Here is a 19,404-nt window from a genome sequence, read left to right on the forward strand (position 1 = left end):
TTTAACCCCATGATCCCTTTGATCATGGGGTTAAATTTAGCCAATGGTAGAGGAAGGCAATTTTTGAAATCCAGATGAACTGCAAAAATCAGCCGTATAGCCTGTAGTACATAAGTTAACCATGTCATCCCTGGAGCCCCTTGCATTTTTACTGCAAAACTTATTTTTGCTGTAAAAGTGATTTTTTTCTCCCTTTACGATCATCTCTTGTTGTAAGGGGAAAGAAAAGTGTGTGTGCTTCTGCGAGTGAATGTATGGAAAGTATGGTGTGTGCTTCTGCGAGTGAATGGAGATATGAAAAGCGTGTGAATGGTCAGTAATTAGGGTTGAAGCCTTGACGTGGCATTACTGTTCACGTAAGAAGTTAAATTATGGCACAAAAAGTACATATTTTCAAAAACTACACCCCTCGGCGCATCAAATGAGGGGCTGCATGTGTTTCTAGGACAAACCTGGAGTGCGCAAGACACAAATGAACATGTCGTTATGGTTAGAAAAAACATATTTTCTAGCCAAAGCGACATATTCCATCATTATCTGTGAACTTAACTTTTGTCCTAGAAATACATGTAGCCCCTCATTTGAAGCTCCAAGGGGTGTAGTTTCTTGAAATGTGTACTTTATGTACCCTAATTTAACTTCCCAGATGTCTAGACCACTTTAACTTCAGATATGGCAGATTGGAGAATCTTGTTAAAAAATTGTCTTAAAACATTTAGGGGTGATGGCTGCATTTAGACAGCTCTAGACAGCTGGGAAGTTAAATTATGGTACATAAAGTATATATTTTCAGAAACTACACCCCTTGGCGCATCAAATGAGGGGCTGCATGTGTTTCTAGGACAAACCTGGAGTGCGCAAGACATAAATGAACTTGTCGCTTTTAATTTTATTTATTTTTTATTTTTATTTGTGTGATATTCACTTATTTGTTGTGCACGTCAGTTTTGTGATACAAATACAAATAAGACCTCATTTGCTGCGGCTGGGGGTGTAGTTTCTAAAAATATATAGTTTTGTTGGCATATTTTAACATCCCGGGCAGCTAGAGCTGTTTAATTGACGCAGCCATGCATTAAATTTAAAGATGAATTTTGTGATAGTCTAATAAATTTAACTTTTAGCAATAAAATATTAGAAAAACACAGTCTACTGTTCTCAATGTCTGTTTATTTTAGACCGGTTACCTACTACAAATATTTAGCAACACAGGTTTTGATATTAGAGTTTAGAAAAATAACATTACAAACTAGTTTTTATTGAGTTGGAAGTGAAAAATTACACTTTTTTCCCATTTTTGGTTGTATTTTGCAAATCTAATGAGACATACACATATAAAAATGGTATATTTGGAATCTGCTGGGTGTGCTGAAAAAAACAATATATGGTTTGTATAGTTTATTCCCAAGAAATGTACTTCTAAACGCGTTTAAACGTGAGATGCACCAAAATGCCGAAAACTAGCTTAGCACCAGGGTGTGAAATGGCTTAGCAGCCAAGGGGTTAATATGGGGACAGAACATTGTAGGGAAACGTATTTGCGCTACGAGGTGCAATTTATCACGGCCTTAATGGAACTAACCCGGGGCAAATAACTCGATAGATTTCTTTACATTTAAAGTAAAATATCCCGTTCCTTTTAAAAGCAGGGTGTCGTGATAAACAAGCCGCGTCTGCGCTTTACTGCTGCCGCTATTATTCTTCTATGAGTTACTTTAATAAAAAATCTCTTTCATTAATTAAAGGCTACAGGGTCGGGTTTTTGTTTTTTGGCAATGACTGGGCTTTTCGTTAACTATTTAATACAAAAACCCCTGCGTCGTTTACAAGATGGTCCCGGCGCACCAACAATTCACACCCAGTTTATACCCAGGGGCTGCGCATGTTGAATGGCTGCAGTGGGGGGGGGGCACTTAGAAAACTGCTGGAGGTTACTGCCATCTGGTGGCTATCTGTGGTACTGATCGCTGTTTACTTCATCAGGATTTGTCAGTCATGTGATATTTGGGGTGACTTTCCCGGCACAAACACCACACTGAGCTAACGCTTTATGGCAATGCTAATGAAGTCAGTTCCTCCATAGACTTTCATTAAGCAGGGTGTCCAGAGGGTGATTAAGACTGAGCCATTCTATTGTTCCCCACAGGCAGTATGATAAGGAGTCAGGGGGGATCAGATAACAGAGCGAGAACTCATAAAAACGACTGAAATGCAGCTATGGGGCAAAAATTAGAATAGTTTAAAAAATAAAACAGCAAATATTTATGAAAATGTATTTTTAATCTGTTATTAATAATAAAAAAAAACATTAGTGGGAGATACCCTTTAAACAAATTGATCTTATTATGGTAAGGAACATCTTATGATCATATATTCCATAGTGCCCCGGAACATCTGACTAAATGTTATATCAAATTTTTTAATCACTGGTGCAGGACTCAGAGAGAAAAAAGTGGTTTCATGAATAAATGTTCTACAATTTAAGGTCTTAAGTTGTAGATCATTTTATGCTCTTTTGAATTAATATACATTTTTGGTGACGGGGCCGCTCAAAACAGTAGAGCCATAAGACGTAAAATTTGACAGAAATAGTCGTTTTTCATGCGCAATCTCAGCGGGAAACAGAACACCGGCCGGCTTTACAGAAACACAATACGTACACAATGTATCCAGTGATGACTAACGTGCATCGTTCCACGACGGCCGACGCGTAATAAAATATTTTAATGATCTGCCAGAAAGTCGCTTTCTCTGGTAAACAAATCATTAAGATCTCCGTCCGAGATGCTCGCCCGCTCCCTTTAGGATGATTACAGGGGCAGGAAGAGATCCGGCGTGGCAGCTCATCTCTGAATACTCGGTGTGGGTGTAACAGACAAGAAAGAAGACAGAAGAACAAGAAGAGGCAAGAGAAGACGCGGGAAAGGAGGCGGTCGGCGGAGAAGGAGACATTGAGATAGAACATGACTTCCAGGTCGGAAGTTCTAAACTATTTTGAAGGGGAAACAGGAGCGCACCGTGGCGTAACATGACCCCGCGGTGTAAATGTGTTTGTTTATATGTATGTGAGCGTGTGTGTGAGTATGGATGTGTAATTGTGTGTGTGAGTATGGATGTGTAAGTGAGGTGAAATGAGGTGCCAGAGTGTATGTTGGAAGGGGCAAAGAAGGCACAGACAAGTTGTAAAGTTGGGTGGCCCCGGGAGAATATTTGCACCATGGCCCTGTGGTTTCTAGTTCCGCCCCTAAAAATGTGTCTGAATTGTATTTGGTCTAGAGGACCCGCCTGGTGTTGAGGAGCGAGAAGGTCACAGTCCACAGCTTGGACAGTCTAGAAGAGGAGGACTAGTCCCACTCCTGACCCACTCTCCTCAAACCCCTTATCTTACCCCTCACCTTGCCCCAAGCACCCCTGCACCCACCCCAGTCACACCACAACCTCACTTCCCACCGCCTTTCCAATATGACTTGCCCCGTGCTGCTTCGCAGGACTAATATATCTGATATTCCATAGTTTTTATTGAAATTATTAGTCAATCATTTAGCCTTTTGGCAGAGATCTAATGGGTGGGGAGCCTGGTCCTCCGGCCTTAAGGTTGGGAATCCAAGGACCCCCAAGGTTCCTCTTGGAGGCCCGTGATTAGGTTGAGCGTGGCGCTCATCACTTGTGTGGGGGTGGGGATGCAGGTAAGCGCAGCGTAAGCCCCCAGACCCTTGCTTTGCACTTGCCAAGGGCTTTCGACCTTTGTTCTTTACATGTTTTTTCCCTGCTTGATTGAGTCGATCTTCCTTCCCTCCCAGGTAGAAGCCACGCTAGGGCTCGATCTTCTAGGTCTCTTTCTTCATAAGAAGCAGAAACCGTGACACGTCTGGCTTTGAAGACCGAATGACACCTTTAGTTTTTTGCTCTTAGTTTGTCAGTCCGTGTATTTGTTTTATTGAGCCGACTTCGGTGGCAAAAAGTGGCAGAACCAACACATCGATTGGTTACCTGCCCGACCATCTTTCTTCTGTTCAGGTTTAATTGATTTCTTTGTGAACACAATAAACTTCACTCCTGCTGAAGGGACGCCTCTCTTGACATATTAATTGTTCGATTCGTTTATACCGGCTGAGGGGTTCAGATTAATAGACGGCCGTTTCCATCCTAGAGACGGAACGCCAACGCCGTCTATCTGTCTCGGCAAAGAGAGGCTCGTTAAATCTTATCTTACTGAATGGATATAAAGAACGGGACGCGGGAAATTAGATACATATTTTCTCAGATGCCACGGAGTTCTATCACAAAGACAGGAAGAATAAACTCACCAGTTTTTTTTAATTAAGTTTGAGGACATTTTTTAAACTTTTTGTTTCACAAAATATGTGAGTCCAATAAACATAAACTGTATTTGGTGGAACGGAAAAAAAATGTATTCGCTCCAAAGTAAGCGTCATCTGGAATAAACTTGTCTGCTTTATATATATTTTTTTTTAGACGGTCAATATCATACCTCGCAAGTGTCCCAGTTTCCCCCTGATCAGTCGTTGGTCTTGTCTTAGATTCATGAGCCGTATGCCTGTCCCATACGTGTTTAAACCCCCTTACTGTATTAGCTGTTACCACCTCTGCTGGGAGGCTGTGCCATTTATCTACTACCATCAGTTGGGGGGTATGCTTTGAGTAACAAAGTAAAATAACTTGCCAACAGATCAGACACTTTCGGACCAACTGCCATTTTTTTCCCAGTTTATAGACATAGACCTTAAACAGAATTGGGCCTCATCTTAGATTCCATTGGTTGCTATGGTGATAAGACCAGATAAAAAACTTTGCACAAGATTCATATATAACCCCACATTGGTACAAAAGTCGAGCTTGGACAATGATGTCTTCCGGTTTATCTTTACATTCAACCGATCAAGAGATGACGGCAAAGTGATCGGTCCTCATCGGTGAATCCAGATTCAGTTTAAATTTAACCCGTCCGGTGCCAGAGCCCTGTGGGCTGCTCACTATTGCACACAGGGTTAAAAATAAGTTTTAAGGGGGGAAACTTTTTAATTAAAAAAAAAAAAAATTCTGGTGATTTTTTAGGATTTTCAGTGGAAATTAACAACTAACCAGCCAAAAAGGAAAGTCAACAGCGGTTTCTCATGTCCCATAAAGGCGATACAAAAAAAAAGACAATAGACAAAGCAATAAATCCTAACCTTGCAGGAGACCCACTTAAGGCGTCCGGAGAGCATCTTCCTCCATTTGGCCACCGACAAAGGACTTGGCTTCAAGCAGCCCTGCCAGACCCGGCCGTCATCTGGCCCTCTCGGATGTTGTATTTAAAACACAATCGGATCTGTTCTTTGAGACATGCGTGGAAAATAAATTTGTTTTCTTTGGTCGCCCCTGGCAACGGTTCCCATGGCTGTAAATCATTTCGAGCCGATGCCCCCCTCGGCCGGTAGCCGAACAAATGAGTTTTTATATTAACAGATTCCCAGTGAGTCAACAGACCAGGCGGACGGGGCGATGTGTTCAAAACCATTATGGCAGACGGCGGATCGGCCCCATTCGGCCCCCGTCTAGTCTCCCGTTTCTCCTGCTGTGAAGACTCAAACCTTAATCAGCCGTGGGTCTTGTCTTAGATTCAGGAGCCGTATGTCTATCCCATGCATGTTTCTATCCCCTCGCTGTGTTGTTACAATATGCATTCTTCAACTTAAAATATATATATATATAAATATGTTTAGGAGAAGCTACAGCTCCAGAGCTGCATTGTACCCGTCCGTAGTCCCATTTTGGGTTATTTTGGCAGTTGTGAGGTGAAGTCACGGAGGGGGGATCGCATGAGACCTCCTGGAACGCTGCAGGACTCCGGACACGCGGGAGCCGACCTCCTGCCGAGTGTGACTCCCACGGTGACGAGCCTTCTGCGGTGGTCGGTACCGGTCATAAGTGATCGTGATCCAAGGAAGGGAAAGAAGTGAACCGGCGACAGGGTGATGGGGGGCTGAGGTTCAGTGATGCACGTGGGGGGGGGGCAAAAGATGCCTACAATGGGCATGTGAATATAAGAACTGGGCTGTGGAGCGATGGAAGAAGGCGGACGGTCTGATGAATGATGATTTCTTTTACATCATGTGGATGGCCGGGTGCGTCCTTTAATGGAGATAGGGTTGCCACCTGGCCGGTATACCGGTATACTAAAAATAACGGCAATGTAGGGCAGACTGGCAGGGTGATTGGCAAGAGGGGAAGCACCCATTAGAGCCGATTGGCGGAGGCTGAGCGCTGGGGGGAAGTGATGTTTAATTTCATGACGTCACTTCCTCCAGTGCTCAGGAGTCTGGCAGCATTCGCAGACCGGCCGGCCTGTGCAAGCTCGCTGCCTGTGGACTCAGAGGAAAAAGCCTTATGTGCCTACTCCTGCCTGCCTGATAAAAGTAAACTGAGGTAGGTGCATATTATGTTTCTGTGACAGGAAATATTGGGGGGGTGCACATTATGTTTCTGTGACAGGAAATATTGGGGGGGTAGGTGCATATTATGTTTCTGTGAAAGGAAATGTTTTTGGGGGGGAAGGTGCACATTATGTTTCTGTGACAGGGAATATTGGGGGGAGGTAGGTGGACATTATGTTTCTGTGACATGAAATGTTTTCTTGGGGGGAGGTAGGTGCACATTATGTTTCTGTGACAGGAAATATTGGGGGGGGACATTTTGTTTCTGTGATGGTAATTTGTTGCAAGAAAGGTGGCAATCCTACATGTTTAGAAAATCATCTCATTGATTTCAAGCAGCCAATCAGTGGCGGGGATCTAGCACTGGTAAGTGCTTTATTTTTTTCAGGTTTTTGGGAAAAAAACATATTAGAGAGTTCACCACTGGTTAGAATTACTCTCCGTTCTTCACTAGCGGGGCTGTCAGGGATCAGCATTTAAAACCAACCAGCAGGCAGACCGAAGCGCCACAATTTTTTTTTTTTGCATAAAATTTGTGTTTGTGGGAGCTACTACGGTTTCATATTACACAGCAGATACACATTATTTTATCTCTGCATCAAAATTTAAGATCCTCCCGTCCGTCGCCATATATTCAAAATAAGGATTTTATTCTTTTTTTTTTTTTTTTTCCGTGACCTGGAACGGAAATCTAGAAAGTGAGGTTTGAAACTTTTTGGCTTTTTTTTTTTTTTTTGGACAGGTTTACTTTTATCTCCTTTTATACTTACATTTTTATATAATGTATAAATTATGAAATAATCAATTAAACACAAGAAATTCCAGAATAAATAAAAACACAGATCCTTTTAAAGGTGATTTTTTGAAGTATTTGCTCAGGGATTAGATATTTTTTACAAGTAGCCCTCCATTTACTTTCAGAGGAGACTCTTGTCATCCGCATACAAAGGCAATGGAGGCTCATGCCGGCCCTCGAGGAGACCTGGCGAATGCCCCATGTATTAGCGTGGGGTTTAATTCACCACTACAGCATGACTTCACACTGATGGGGAAATACGGGGGACCATCATGTATTCCATTAGAACCAACACCAAGAACGGAGATACAGCCAGCCGTGACACCCCGCCGGCGGGAGAAGCAGCCGTGGGTCGTATACCGAAAGGAGATTTAAGAGTCCTCGTCGTCATGGTGAATATGAAGAGTTTACTTATCGGGTTTTGGAACCACTCAAAAGCCCACCGGTTTACAAAGATTTTGTAGAGACGCAAGGTTCAGACACAAAACGTGCCAAGGAGCCAGCGTGAACGCACACTAAATACAGAAACGGGGCCGAGATCCCTGATTATTTAAGGGGGACTCGTTCTGAGTTATGTAGAGAAAACATGGCGCCCGCATGGCCAAGCAGCCGGCCATCAGCCTCTAACGCTTACCCCACAATCACAATATTCTCCAAGGACGACAATTCACGTCAAACATCTTCTGACTTTTTTTAGTTAAATTTTTCAATAAAATGGTTTATTTTAGGAGTAACTTTTTCATGTTTTTTTTTTTTTTTTTTTTTAAACCTTTGAATCTTCTGCAAAATTTTTGGCAGAAGGTGACGTTATTAGGCAGCACATAACAGAAAATATTTTTGGGGGGTTTTCCACCCAATCTTTACCTCTCCGCCCTTAAATTCCAAGTTATTTTCACCGTGCGAGCGCTGGGGCCGAACTCCAACGATTTACCACCCGGGGTGGGGGGGGGCGGTCAGGGGATACACAATGGAGAGGCACAATAGTTTGGCTGGTTAAAGGAGAACTATATTTTATTCACTTTACAAAGGAGGCAATTTCCATTAACAGCTCCGTTTATAGACAAATATACTGTACATTATACCGTGATTATTTAAAGCACTGCAGCCCACTCTGGGGAGGAAAAAAAAACAATTATAAAGCGTTCAAAATCATCCTTTTTTATCCACTTTTTTTTTAATACAAAACAAAAAAAGGTACCCACAGATTTTCTGTGACAAAGGAAAAAAAAGTCAATATTTTAGATTTGTTTTTAGGTTGTACTTAAGGGCACTGGGAATTTTTTTTTTTTTTGCAGAAAAAGGTATTTACAGGCTTCGTTAAAAAAAAAAAAAAAAAAAAATTATGAAATTGGATACGAACCCACGTGTAATAAAAATCAGAGTAAAATTACAGTCTTTGTTTATAGCCGAGATGGGATCATGGGAAAGGTTTGGAACAGAAATGGTTTTGCGCACACAGGACTCAAACCTTCCAATGGACGAACTTGCATATAGTTGAGTGTCCCCTCCGCTGAGTGTAGAACTGGTGCAGTGACCTCTAACTTAGCCAAAATAAATTGATCGAGCATTAAGTAATCAATGATTCTTTGTAAAGAACCCCTGACGCATCCCTAAGATGGAGCATGCCGGTCGGGGGTGGGGGGTGTTAAGTGGAATGTCCCCTTAAACAGAGGTGACATTCGAGCGCTCACCACCAATGGCGGCCCAGCGCTGATTTGGGTTTATGAAGATGGCGGAATCATGAACCGGAAACAACGGCAAGATCAGATCTTTCCTCAGACTCCCCGAGCCCGTTCTGATGGGTCTTGTAAACGCGTGAATCTCACATCGCGTTAACGCAACGAGGCCGTTTCTCCCGCGGTCAAACTCCAAAACGGTAAAATAATAATAAAATTACCATTCAATGGTAGCGGCAATTTAATCTAAACACAAATCGTATGTCCGCAGCCGGACACGGATAGTTGGTCAGAATAGAGAGGATCGGGTCCTCAGAAAAGGTAGGAAAGGCAGACAACGGTTGACATTCTGGAGGTTGAAATGCGTGGCGCTGGGAGAAGCCACCCTTCGGCGTGGCGACAGTTCATAGCTCCCGAGAGCGTCCTCCTTCCGATGGAAGTCGTCATTCTTCTTCACTTTCGTTTCCCGGGTCCCCGTCGGAATCCCCGTTCACTTTATCTACGCTCATATCCGCATCTTCCTCTGACTCGTCTTCTGAAGACCGGGCTTCGGCTCCGCTCCCCGTCTCCTCCTCTTCCTCCCAGTTGTCCTGAGAAGAAAGAACGGCAGCGTCATGTATAATACGCAGAAACCCGGATAAAGCATGAAAAACACGGACTCTGGGCAAGGAACGCTAACAGCCAACGATAAAATAAAACCGGAAGCCATCCAGACACGCAGCCGGGTTATGGTACCTTGTCAAAAAACACAACACGTCTCGAAAACAAAAAAGCAATTCTTACATCTGACTCGTGATCCGCCATCAGCTCCTCCGAAGACTCCTCTTCTGAAGACTCTACAAGATTAATAAAAAGTGATTAATCGAGGTGCTTTTCACACATGCAAGCATTCTGTGACCCGCATGCCAGCCCTTCAAATGCCCAGGACGACATGGCTGACAGAGGGCACCGCGGGGCTTTCATCAATACAGAAAACAAGAAAAAACCAGGCGCTTAGACCGTGCGTTGGGAAACCCCGATGGGAAGCATTAACCGTGAGGCTGCGCACATTAATAAGTGGCCCTGGACAAACGAGTCATCGGGTTAGTCCATCATAACGATGAATAAAGTCACACTATGGCTCATGGAAGCGGGTCTCAAGTGCGAGCCGGCTGCGTGAAGTGCAAGCAGCGAGTGAAGACCGACAGGTCCGGCTCAAATACACAAGGACTGCCAGACCGGAGGGGCTGGGAAATGTCTGCTAAATACAGCGCACTATAGAGCGCGCTAAAGCTGGAAAACACGCAACTTAAAAGTGGGGAAGGACCCCTGATTATCAGCTTCTACAGAGAACCTAAATGGCCCAACAATCCATAAGGCGCCGGCTCCCACGCATACAAAGGGTTAACCATTAACCTAGGAGTTTGCGGGAGAACCGAACACATCAAACCCCCCCCCCCCAACGTCACTCTGTACAGCGAGTAAAGGCATAGGGGGCTTTCACACGCATCACCCGTCACAAACCCAGACCCAAGGCTCTCGGCTGCAGACGGACATCTCCGCTTTCCTTACCTTCTTCGTACACCAGCTTCGCCTCTTGGCTCACGTGCGTCCTTTGGGCTTTTTCATAAGCAGCAACCTTTAAAGAAAAACAAAAAAAATAAACAGCGCGTTCCTGGGGGGGGAATCGCTGCAACCCCCACAACGCACAGCCAAGGCCGGCAGCATGCACCCAGCCATCGGGACTACTCACCTGCGTGACCAGGAGATAAAGCTTCCCGTTCAGCCGGGACAGTTTATGTAACGTCTTCACTCTGCTTTCAACCAGCTGATACAGAGTCCCCAGCTGGGGAACCAGGTCGGGCAACTGCAGGGGAGGAAAAAGAAATAAATAACGGTCCTGTTTTTAACCAACAACCCGCAGGCTACCGGTGGGGGGGGGCGTATTGGTCCGAAAATGACGGAGCCATATAAATAAAAGCTCCGCCTTTCCCTTCATGTGCAATACATACTGGCGTGAGCAGCACACGTTAGCAACACGTTAAGACATACTCACTGTAGAAAGATAAGAGGCGTGTGAGACAAACACAGCTTTTAACCATTTCACCATCAGCAGGGCACTGGGGAGAAATCAACAAAAATGACTTTAAAAAGCTGAAGTGCCGACGTGACATTAAGGCAGGACACTCGGCAGATAAAGGTGTTAGGGGTTTATCTACTAAACACAGCTAGAGACCTAAAAAGTCAGGCCCTTCCATTAACATGTTGGCCTACAGACACCGGGCATCTGAGATAGAAGCATAGTACTTACTTTGTGGGGTTCCCGTGGAGTCGCTTCGTAATCTGCATTAGATTAGAAATAAATTAATGAAATCCGCAGACCGGCAGGGCAGGTTCATCGCTGAACGCGCAACAGCGTTTAGGTAACAAGCCCTTACCTCGTTCACTAGTGGTATGACGGCGTAGACGGGGATCCGGGCCACCGTCTTCCGTATCATGCTTTCGTTTCTTGAAAGGAAGACTTTCTGTGTCGGAAAGCGGTGAAGGAGAAGACGTTAATCGCCGCGGGAGCTCGTGGGGAGGAAAAAAAAAAAAAAAAACTTACAGAACGAGAGAACAGGTTTAAGGGGCGGAAGCGTCTTACGTTTAAGAAGTTTGCGTCGTTGCTCTCCAAGCCCTGCACGAGGAGCACAGCGAGGCTGTCCGTCTGCGGAAGGCCGCCTTTACTCTGCGCTGCGGAGGAGTCGATGTCCATCGCGTCGAGACGATCTTCAATGCTGGCCTGGAAAGCGCGGAAGGAGAAGAAAGTGAGACGCGGCGACACAGAACACCCGACGTGGAGTATTTCACACATACAGCCGGTCCATTGGGTGCCAATAACCGGGGAAATCGTTCAGCTAGTTTCTGATACATTGTAACATTTCCAGCGATCCCACGTCCCGCTCAGACAGCCAAGAGAAGAGATCGTCACAGACATCAGAAACACGCGAAACCGTGGTCAAATCATCACGGCGGGGACGTGGCATCGCGCTAAACGGCAACCGCTAGCAACGCGAAACAAGTCGAGTAACCATTACCAAGCGAAGTCAGAGGCGTCACTGAAACAAAGGCTCTCTGACAAGCAACGCGGTAACGGGTAAAAGGCGGTCACCTCTTTGTCTCTTGGTTTTCTCTTGCCGTCCAACTTGATGGAGAGCGCAGCTGCTGCCGGTAACGCCGAGCTGTGACCGGCGATTCCCGGAACCAGGACCTTGGAGTCTGAATTCACAACTGGAGTCTTCACCTGCGGAACACAACGCTTTGTATAAATCACATCAGCCCGATCTCCCACCGCACGCAACGCCCAGCTTCAGGAAACAGCAAGTCGTGGATGTGGACTGTGGCCAAACTAAACCTTAAAATAAAAATGCGTCTCGCAGCGACAAAGCAAAGCTCTTCCTGAAATCCAGTTAGATTGTTAGCTCACAAGATCAGGATGCGCTTCACCTCCGGTACCAGCATGCCTTAACGTATGGATCTTTTTGACAGTTTTGTATATATATATTGTAATATCTGGCGTTCTATAAAGATATAAAGGCTCTATAACTTCCCGACAGCGAAGTATAACCCTGAACTACACGGCGATCGCTCCCCCCCATACAGGTACTTTTGTCTCTGCTTTGGAGATTCCGCGCATGCTCAGACAGCCAAGAGATTCAATCGTCACAAAATATCAGGAGTTTGCGAAACCGTTCTCTTCGTATCATCACCGCATGCGTTCGACAGACTGCGGACAACGGAAAGGCTTTAACGCCACTTTCCAGCACGATAAAGGAAACGCCATCGCAGGTTAAAAACTGAACGACAGCCCGACGTGACCTGGGATCACAGAACGGAGATGCCTACCAGCAACCTGATAAGGAACAGCAACTTACTTTAGTGACAGGCATGTCTTTTCGGAGCGTGACAGTCTTTTGGAGATCCCTGATGAGACATATGTGAGGCTCGTCCGTCTTCAGCTCCTGGAAAGACAATAAATATATATATATTTAAAAACATCTAAAAAAATTCAGGCGAATCGCGTGAAAGAACGCATCCAGTATTTTACTCAAGCGCGAGAACGACGTTAAGGCTCCAACAGCCAACTAGTAAGAGCTCCTCAAGAAGACCGAGTGTGAGTGAGCTTTAGACTGCATGCGTTTGAGTCTCCGCTCAGACAGCCAAGAGAGTCGCTCCTCACGAGATATCAGAAGTTTGCGAAACCGTTCTCTTGATATCATCACAGCGAGAGTCCGATCAAACACCACGAAACCACGACGCGCCCGAGACATTTAAATCCCGTTAGATATCGGATGCAACGGGGGTCCAATCATTCCCGGACACAGTCAGCAGGTGTGGGGGGGGGGGTCGCGCCAGTTCACGGTTTTGTCTTTGTGACGTTATGGCGGCGAGGCGTTGTGTTTAATGCTGATTTAGCCCCGAACAATGTATTTTTGCCCTCGGGGTATCGGCCACTCACCACTCTCTCGATGAACGGCTGCATGGTGCTCCCGTAGTACAGCAGGACGGACTGCTTGTCGGGGCAGAAGTTGGCAGCCAGGATGGGGACGGGTTTCGGGGTGGAGTCCTTATCGCTGCCGGACGTGGCGATCTGTACGGTGCAGGTGGGCTGCAGGGGCTTCTTGTGGTTTCTAAAAAACAGCAAAGCAGAGTATTTTAGGAGGTCGCCTCCCTAAACAAAGTTTTTTGGCCTCAACTCATTTCGAACGTCCAAAGCAGGGGGGGGGGCGAGGTAACGTACCCGTTTAACACATGTTCGAATAAGTGCAACTGGCCGTCTCTGCAAACAACCGCCAACTTCAACGGCTGCAAGAGAGCAAGTCGAGAAAACATTAGAGAAACAACAGGGGCCGGGGGGCCAAAAGCAGATGCGGAAAGGTGACCCCAATGCACGACCCCGGCGTTATATGCCCCTCACCAGGAAGACACACTGCTGGGGGCGAGCGTATGAATGAGCCAGCGACCCAAGAGACAGGAACAGCGACAGCTTCATTCACTAAGCTGAGAGAGGCGGATGAATGACTGCCCCTTTACAGCTATGGGGCATGTTGTGGGGCATTTGATATCAGAGTACCACGGAGAGATACGCCAACTCAGTAGAGCCCACCAGTAATATAGCTATCTAAGAGACATGCAGGGACTACACGTGACAGCAGCCCTGAGAAGGCAGATAGCTGCAGAGAGGGTACAAAACACCGAGCGCCAAGCGGGGTCAAATAGCGTGAAGCCTACCGCACCGGCTGGGCGCATAAGCTATCAAACACTACTACATACAGCCGAACCGGCTCTGAATAGGATTCTAGAATCGTTCCACTCACTAATCTGAGATTTAATAGCAAACTAACAGGCCCAGCATGCATGTGGAAAAGCCCGAGCCCTAGGCTAATTACCCCGGACGCCGCCATGTTTGCCCCGAGCCCTGCGGTCCCATTCACCTTTTCTTTGCTGTCAGATGGAGCCAGGTCCATGCACACCGGGCTTTCGGTGAGCGAGAAGGACAGGACAGCACTTTTTTCTTTCTTCTCCGATCTGACTTGCCTGAAAAATAAAAACGTGCGCTGGTTAGGAGAGGGGGCCTGGAGTTCACAGCGTAAAAGGAGTTACCGGGCATCGCATCTGCTGGCAGATCAGTCCCTGTCTAGTCGCCCGTTTCTCCTGCTGTAAAGACTCAAATCTTAATCAGTCGTTGGTCTCGTCTTAGATTCAGGAGCCGGATGTCTATCCCATGCATGTTTAATATGAGCGGCCAACAGCCGACATCCCTCAGGCACTCACCAAACACTGATCAGTCGGTCATGCAGGGCGCCAGACAAGAAATACAGCCCCATCGGGTCGTGTGACGGCAGAGACTCGCTGGAAGACGGCGTCGGCATGAACATCAGGGACGTGACGGCCGCAGAGTGTCCTGTGAATTGCTAAAGGTCCAGAAGGGTTAAATTACTAAAAACCCAACACATTCCATAATCTCTGCCATTAAAACGTTATTATGACATCATTAAGGTCACATTCTGACCCATCGCTGTGGCTTTAAAGGCATTTGAAACATTTTAAGAGCAGAAATCACTTGGAACGGCTACACAGAAGAGCCCATCGCAAGTTATTATGGTTTATATAGCGCCCTAATATTCTGTAGCGCTGTACAATGGATAGACAGGACATAAAGTAGTAAACTAAACTATGATGTCATTCACTACATCTACATACCCTGAAGACTTCTTTGGTCTCCAGATCCCAGAGTTTGATGGTCCGGCCGGCCGACAGCAGCATCTTTCCATCCGGGCCGATACACAAACTGCTGACGCTGCTGTTGTCGCCTTTCCATTTGCTGCAAAGAAAGAAACGCAGTCGGTAAGCATGTGATCGGTAAGTGCGCCCAACGCGGAAACCCCAGGAGAAAGAGAAAGCCAACCAGCCAATACGGGACTAAAGAACCCACCAGCCATATAATAACCCTCCCCGAAACCACCGCCATATAATAACCCTCCCCGAAACCACCGCCAGCGACTGGAAATGCAGACAGAATTCAATTAAATTCACTCATTAAGTCAAATGTTTTAGGAACGAACACCAAGTGAAAAGTAAAACGTACGTGTGTGTGTGTGTGTGTGTGTGTGTGTGTGTGTGTGTGTGTGTGTGTGTGTGTGTGTGTGTGTGTGTGTGTAATATATATATATATATATACATACATACATACACACATATACATACACACACTGCAGTTCAAAGGTTTGGGGTCACTCAGCTGTTTTCTAACCATCAATTAGCCTTTTAAACTTAAACTTGGATCAGCGAACACAGTGTCATTGGAACACAGGAGTGATGGGAGTGCTAAAGGGCCATTGGAACACAGGAGTGATGGGAGTGCTAAAGGGCCATTGGGACACAGGAGTGATGGGAGTGCTAAAGGGCCATTGGAACACAGGAGTGATGGGAGTGCTAAAGGGCCATTGGGACACAGGAGTGATGGGAGTGCTAAAGGGCCATTGGGACACAGGAGTGATAAAGGGCCACTGGGACACAGGAGTGATGGGAGTGCTAAAGGGCCACTGGGACACAGGAGTGATGGGAGTGCTAAAGGGCCACTGGGACACAGGAGTGATGGGAGTGCTAAAGGGCCATTGGGACACAGGAGTGATGGGAGTGATAAAGGGCCATTGGGACACAGGAGTGATGGGAGTGATAAAGGGCCATTGGAACACAGGAGTGATGGGAGTGATAAAGGGCCATTGGGACACAGGAGTGAAAGAGAAAGTTTTGGATGTAGACTTTGTGAAATAAAAAGTTTTCGTCTTGCTGCGACAAAGCAAAGCTCTTCCTGAAATCCTTCAACATCCAGTTAGATTGTTAGCTCACAAGATCAGGGTGCGCTTCACCTCCGGTACCAGTATGCCGTAACGTGTAGATCTTTGTCAGTTTTGTATCTATATGGATGGCGCTCTATAAATATATAAAGGCTGTATAATCTCCCGACAGCTAAGCATACCCCAGAACTACACCCCCCCCGAGTCACACATCCAGGTACTTTTGTCTCCGCGATGGAGTTTCCGTGCATGCTCAGACAGCCAAGAGATTCAATCGTCACAAAATATCAGGAGTTTGCGAAACCGTTCTCTTCGTATCATCACCGCATGCGTTCGGCCGACCGCCGGATCACGGAAAAGCTTTAATCACAGGAGCTTACAGTCTATGGAAAGTAACCGAATTTGCGGTCTGACGGCATTTAGTTCCAGGTTGCTACCTTTATCGGCTCAGTAGAATTAGAGTGTAAGCTTTCAAGACCCTCTGATCTCTTCCGCAGGCATATTATAAGTTTATGTAAGTATATGCCTGAGGAAGAGATCTGAAGTCCTGAAAGCTTGCACTCTAATTCTACCAAGTTAGCCAATAAAGGTATCAACCCGACTCTACTTGTCTCCTGTTTTCGTACGGCTGCCCCCTCTAATAAGACCCTCGGGGTGAGAGTGCGAGGACCCCTTAGGCCGCATCACTTACCATTTGACTTTGCAGGTCTGTGTGTTCCATTCCACGATGTGTTTGTCTTCTGAACAACTATACAGACAGCCGTTTCCCTGGTGCCATCGTATACAGTTCACTCGGCTATCGTGGCCACCAACCTGTCACACGCGGAAGAGATTAGGAGATCAGTCACGTCGCGATACGAATTAATATTAACGGAGAACGCGAGAAGCCGCTGCCGAGGGGGAAACGGATGCCGGCGAGGGGGCGCACTCACCAGCTTGCTCTGCAGTTCTCCTTTAACTATACTATATAATAAAATGGTTCCCGTGGCCGTGCCGATGGTCAGCAGGTCGTATTGTTCTTCCTGATCCGCGGCTTCGGCTTTCCGCTTCTTCTTCTGATGGCTTTCCTGATAAAACAAATCACAAGTCCGTAGAGTCACCTACATACATAGAAAATAAATATAAATATATATATACGTATCGTCCGGACCGGCGCGGATAAGAAAGGGATCATTTCACTAAACGCAGTCAGTGCGGGACGGAGACGAAATCCCCCAGAGTCTATACGAAGAGAACGCGTCGCCTATACAAGCCCCCGGCTGCGTTGGAAAGGTTATTTTGTTCTGTAATCCCCCCAACCTAATATAATCGCCTATAGACTGGCACATGGCCTATATAGAAACCCTCATTTTACGCTAAAAGAGAAAAAATACACCTCCCGAGACAGACGAGATCACCAGAAGAGACAGCGAACGTGAACCCAAAGTGCTCGCTGAAACTTCAATAAATATAAAATGAGAAAGAAAACAGCATTTTCTGCCCCGGTTCTGTTGGGTACGAAGCCCTAAACGTGAATTCGAAACCCTAACAATTATATTCCAGCGGACGGAGACTTTATGTACACCATTCCTGAAAAAGCCTCTTAAAAGTCGTGTTAAAAAAATGTACTACTTTATATTTGCATGAATTTAATGTAAAACTCCAAGAAATGCTGCCCGCCGCCGTCACCGAGATGTTTGCAGAGCGAACGCCGTCCGTAAACACAGAGCTCGATTTTATACAACCGGCGAGCGCCGTTTAATAGACAATTTCCTCTTGCAGAAGCCAAGCTAGATGATATTATTTAGTGTTTTATATAGCGCCATCATATGCCACAGCGCTGTACAACAGGTATAGAGGGCATAATAAGCAATATAACAATTTGACTTACAGAAACAGATATATATATATATACACACACATATACATATTTATATATACACCTCCCCGTAAATATGAGATTAACGCACCCGCCAGAGCTTGCCGTCTAAACACCGCAGCAAATCGCTCGCTTTCGGTTATAATATAGAGGAAAGGAGTCGGACGGTGACGGGCGTTTTAAAGGCAGCGGAGTGCAGGTGTCTCTCATGTGACTTCACTCATGTGTGGCTTTTCCTCAATGAGCGCGCAGCACTATCCTGAGACCCCCACCACCCACCCAACACACACCGCATATGGAGGGGGGATAAGAAGAGCAAAGCTGCTAAAGAGAAAGTTCAATGGATAACAGAAGAATAGATTGCAAGCTTTTGGGACTGTCCAGGCTTATGTAGCCTTGGAGGCCTGCGCTCCAACACTTCAGATCGCCAATAAGGGGCATCATCTTTACCCAACCGGCTCATACACGGGGCAGATCACCGATACCCCGGGTGGGGAGCAGATCGCTGATACCCCCGGGTGGGGGCAGGGAGGAAGTGCGCTCCTCATGTCAGGAGCACATGTGATCAGCGAGGCCCCGACACGCATCGTGGCAACTCGGTAACCCCGATGGGAACATGTAAACGGGCCCGAGTAACACTTTCAGCGCCCCATGCACTATGGAGCCCGCACTAAAGATCATCGTAGTGACGAAAGTGTTAATAAAGCGGCTCACGGAGCCCGTAGATTTTCATCACGGGGCAGAGAGGATTTTTGCTGCCGATTTAGTAGGGGGAACCCAGCTCATCCCTCTATAAACATCCGCAGGGTTGCCCCGCACGCCACGTGCCCCTGGTGGGGTAGAAAGCATGTCACTGGGGGTAGTTGGACATTCGGGGCCGCTCTCCCGTGTGTAACCCCACGTGGGCCCCAGCTCTGGAATGCACCTCACTGCACGCGCGGGAGACCGGACCGCCTCATGCCCTCGACTTTACATCCCTTGCCCCTGCAACTCCCCAGTAAGCCTCACCTTATGTCCCCGGCCTGGGGCCCATGCCAGGCACGTACAGGTAGCGCTAAGGTGCGCAGAGGGCACGTACTCCCGCTTGAGGCCTCCGCCTTGCGTGTCCCACACTTGGATGGTGCCATCCGCCCCTGACAGAGCTAGAAGCCCCCGGAGCGGTGGGGAGAAGGCGCACGGAGGTGGCAGCAGCTCACACACGCCGCCCGCAGCCGCCATTGCTCGCTCTCCGGACCCGGCCACGTGTTTCAGGCGGGAGCATGCGCAGTGAGAACGGGGCGTGGCTTCCGGACACGATCACCTGGGGAGTGGCGTAACG

General features: G+C 46.7%; 1 protein-coding gene and 4 non-coding genes across 5 annotated transcripts; all 5 read right to left on the reverse strand.

The window, feature by feature from the left end:
• Window positions 1–8,217: 8,217 nt before the first annotated feature.
• WDR43 (WD repeat domain 43) lies at window positions 8,218–19,345 on the reverse strand. Its single transcript, XM_053459493.1, has 18 exons — window positions 19,095–19,345; window positions 17,161–17,295; window positions 16,920–17,041; window positions 15,132–15,252; window positions 14,703–14,842; window positions 14,363–14,465; window positions 13,669–13,733; window positions 13,387–13,558; window positions 12,803–12,889; window positions 12,040–12,171; window positions 11,533–11,670; window positions 11,327–11,413; window positions 11,200–11,231; window positions 10,945–11,008; window positions 10,642–10,755; window positions 10,461–10,527; window positions 9,693–9,745; window positions 8,218–9,499 (listed from the first exon to the last, which is right to left on the reverse strand). The coding sequence occupies exons 1-18, from the start codon at window positions 19,302–19,304 to the stop codon at window positions 9,353–9,355; spliced, it is 1,989 nt and encodes a 662-aa protein (XP_053315468.1). The 5' UTR covers window positions 19,305–19,345; the 3' UTR covers window positions 8,218–9,352.
• Window positions 11,828–11,903, reverse strand: LOC128488289 (small nucleolar RNA SNORD53/SNORD92). Its single transcript, XR_008353713.1, has one exon. It is a non-coding gene; the product is annotated as a small nucleolar RNA SNORD53/SNORD92 (small nucleolar RNA).
• LOC128488291 (small nucleolar RNA SNORD53/SNORD92) lies at window positions 12,563–12,642 on the reverse strand. Its single transcript, XR_008353715.1, has one exon. It is a non-coding gene; the product is annotated as a small nucleolar RNA SNORD53/SNORD92 (small nucleolar RNA).
• On the reverse strand, window positions 13,076–13,155 carry LOC128488290 (small nucleolar RNA SNORD53/SNORD92). Its single transcript, XR_008353714.1, has one exon. It is a non-coding gene; the product is annotated as a small nucleolar RNA SNORD53/SNORD92 (small nucleolar RNA).
• Window positions 16,478–16,557, reverse strand: LOC128488292 (small nucleolar RNA SNORD53/SNORD92). Its single transcript, XR_008353716.1, has one exon. It is a non-coding gene; the product is annotated as a small nucleolar RNA SNORD53/SNORD92 (small nucleolar RNA).
• Window positions 19,346–19,404: the final 59 nt, after the last annotated feature.

Source organism: Spea bombifrons, chromosome 3 (assembly GCF_027358695.1).
Source record: "Spea bombifrons isolate aSpeBom1 chromosome 3, aSpeBom1.2.pri, whole genome shotgun sequence".
Lineage (NCBI taxonomy): Eukaryota > Metazoa > Chordata > Amphibia > Anura > Pelobatidae > Spea > Spea bombifrons.

Bases quoted from the DNA above. Each gene is read 5' to 3' on its own strand.
- WDR43 (XM_053459493.1), bottom strand. From the start codon at position 19,304: ATGGCGGCTGCGGGCGGCGTGTGTGAGCTGCTGCCACCTCCGTGCGCC. The intron at 11,009-11,199 runs GTAAGTACTATG...ATTTCTCCCCAG, and splicing joins CTCCACGGGAACCCCACAAA to TGCCCTGCTGATGGTGAAAT. The intron at 10,528-10,641 runs GTGAGTAGTCCC...TTTTCTTTAAAG, and splicing joins TTTATCTCCTGGTCACGCAG to GTTGCTGCTTATGAAAAAGC.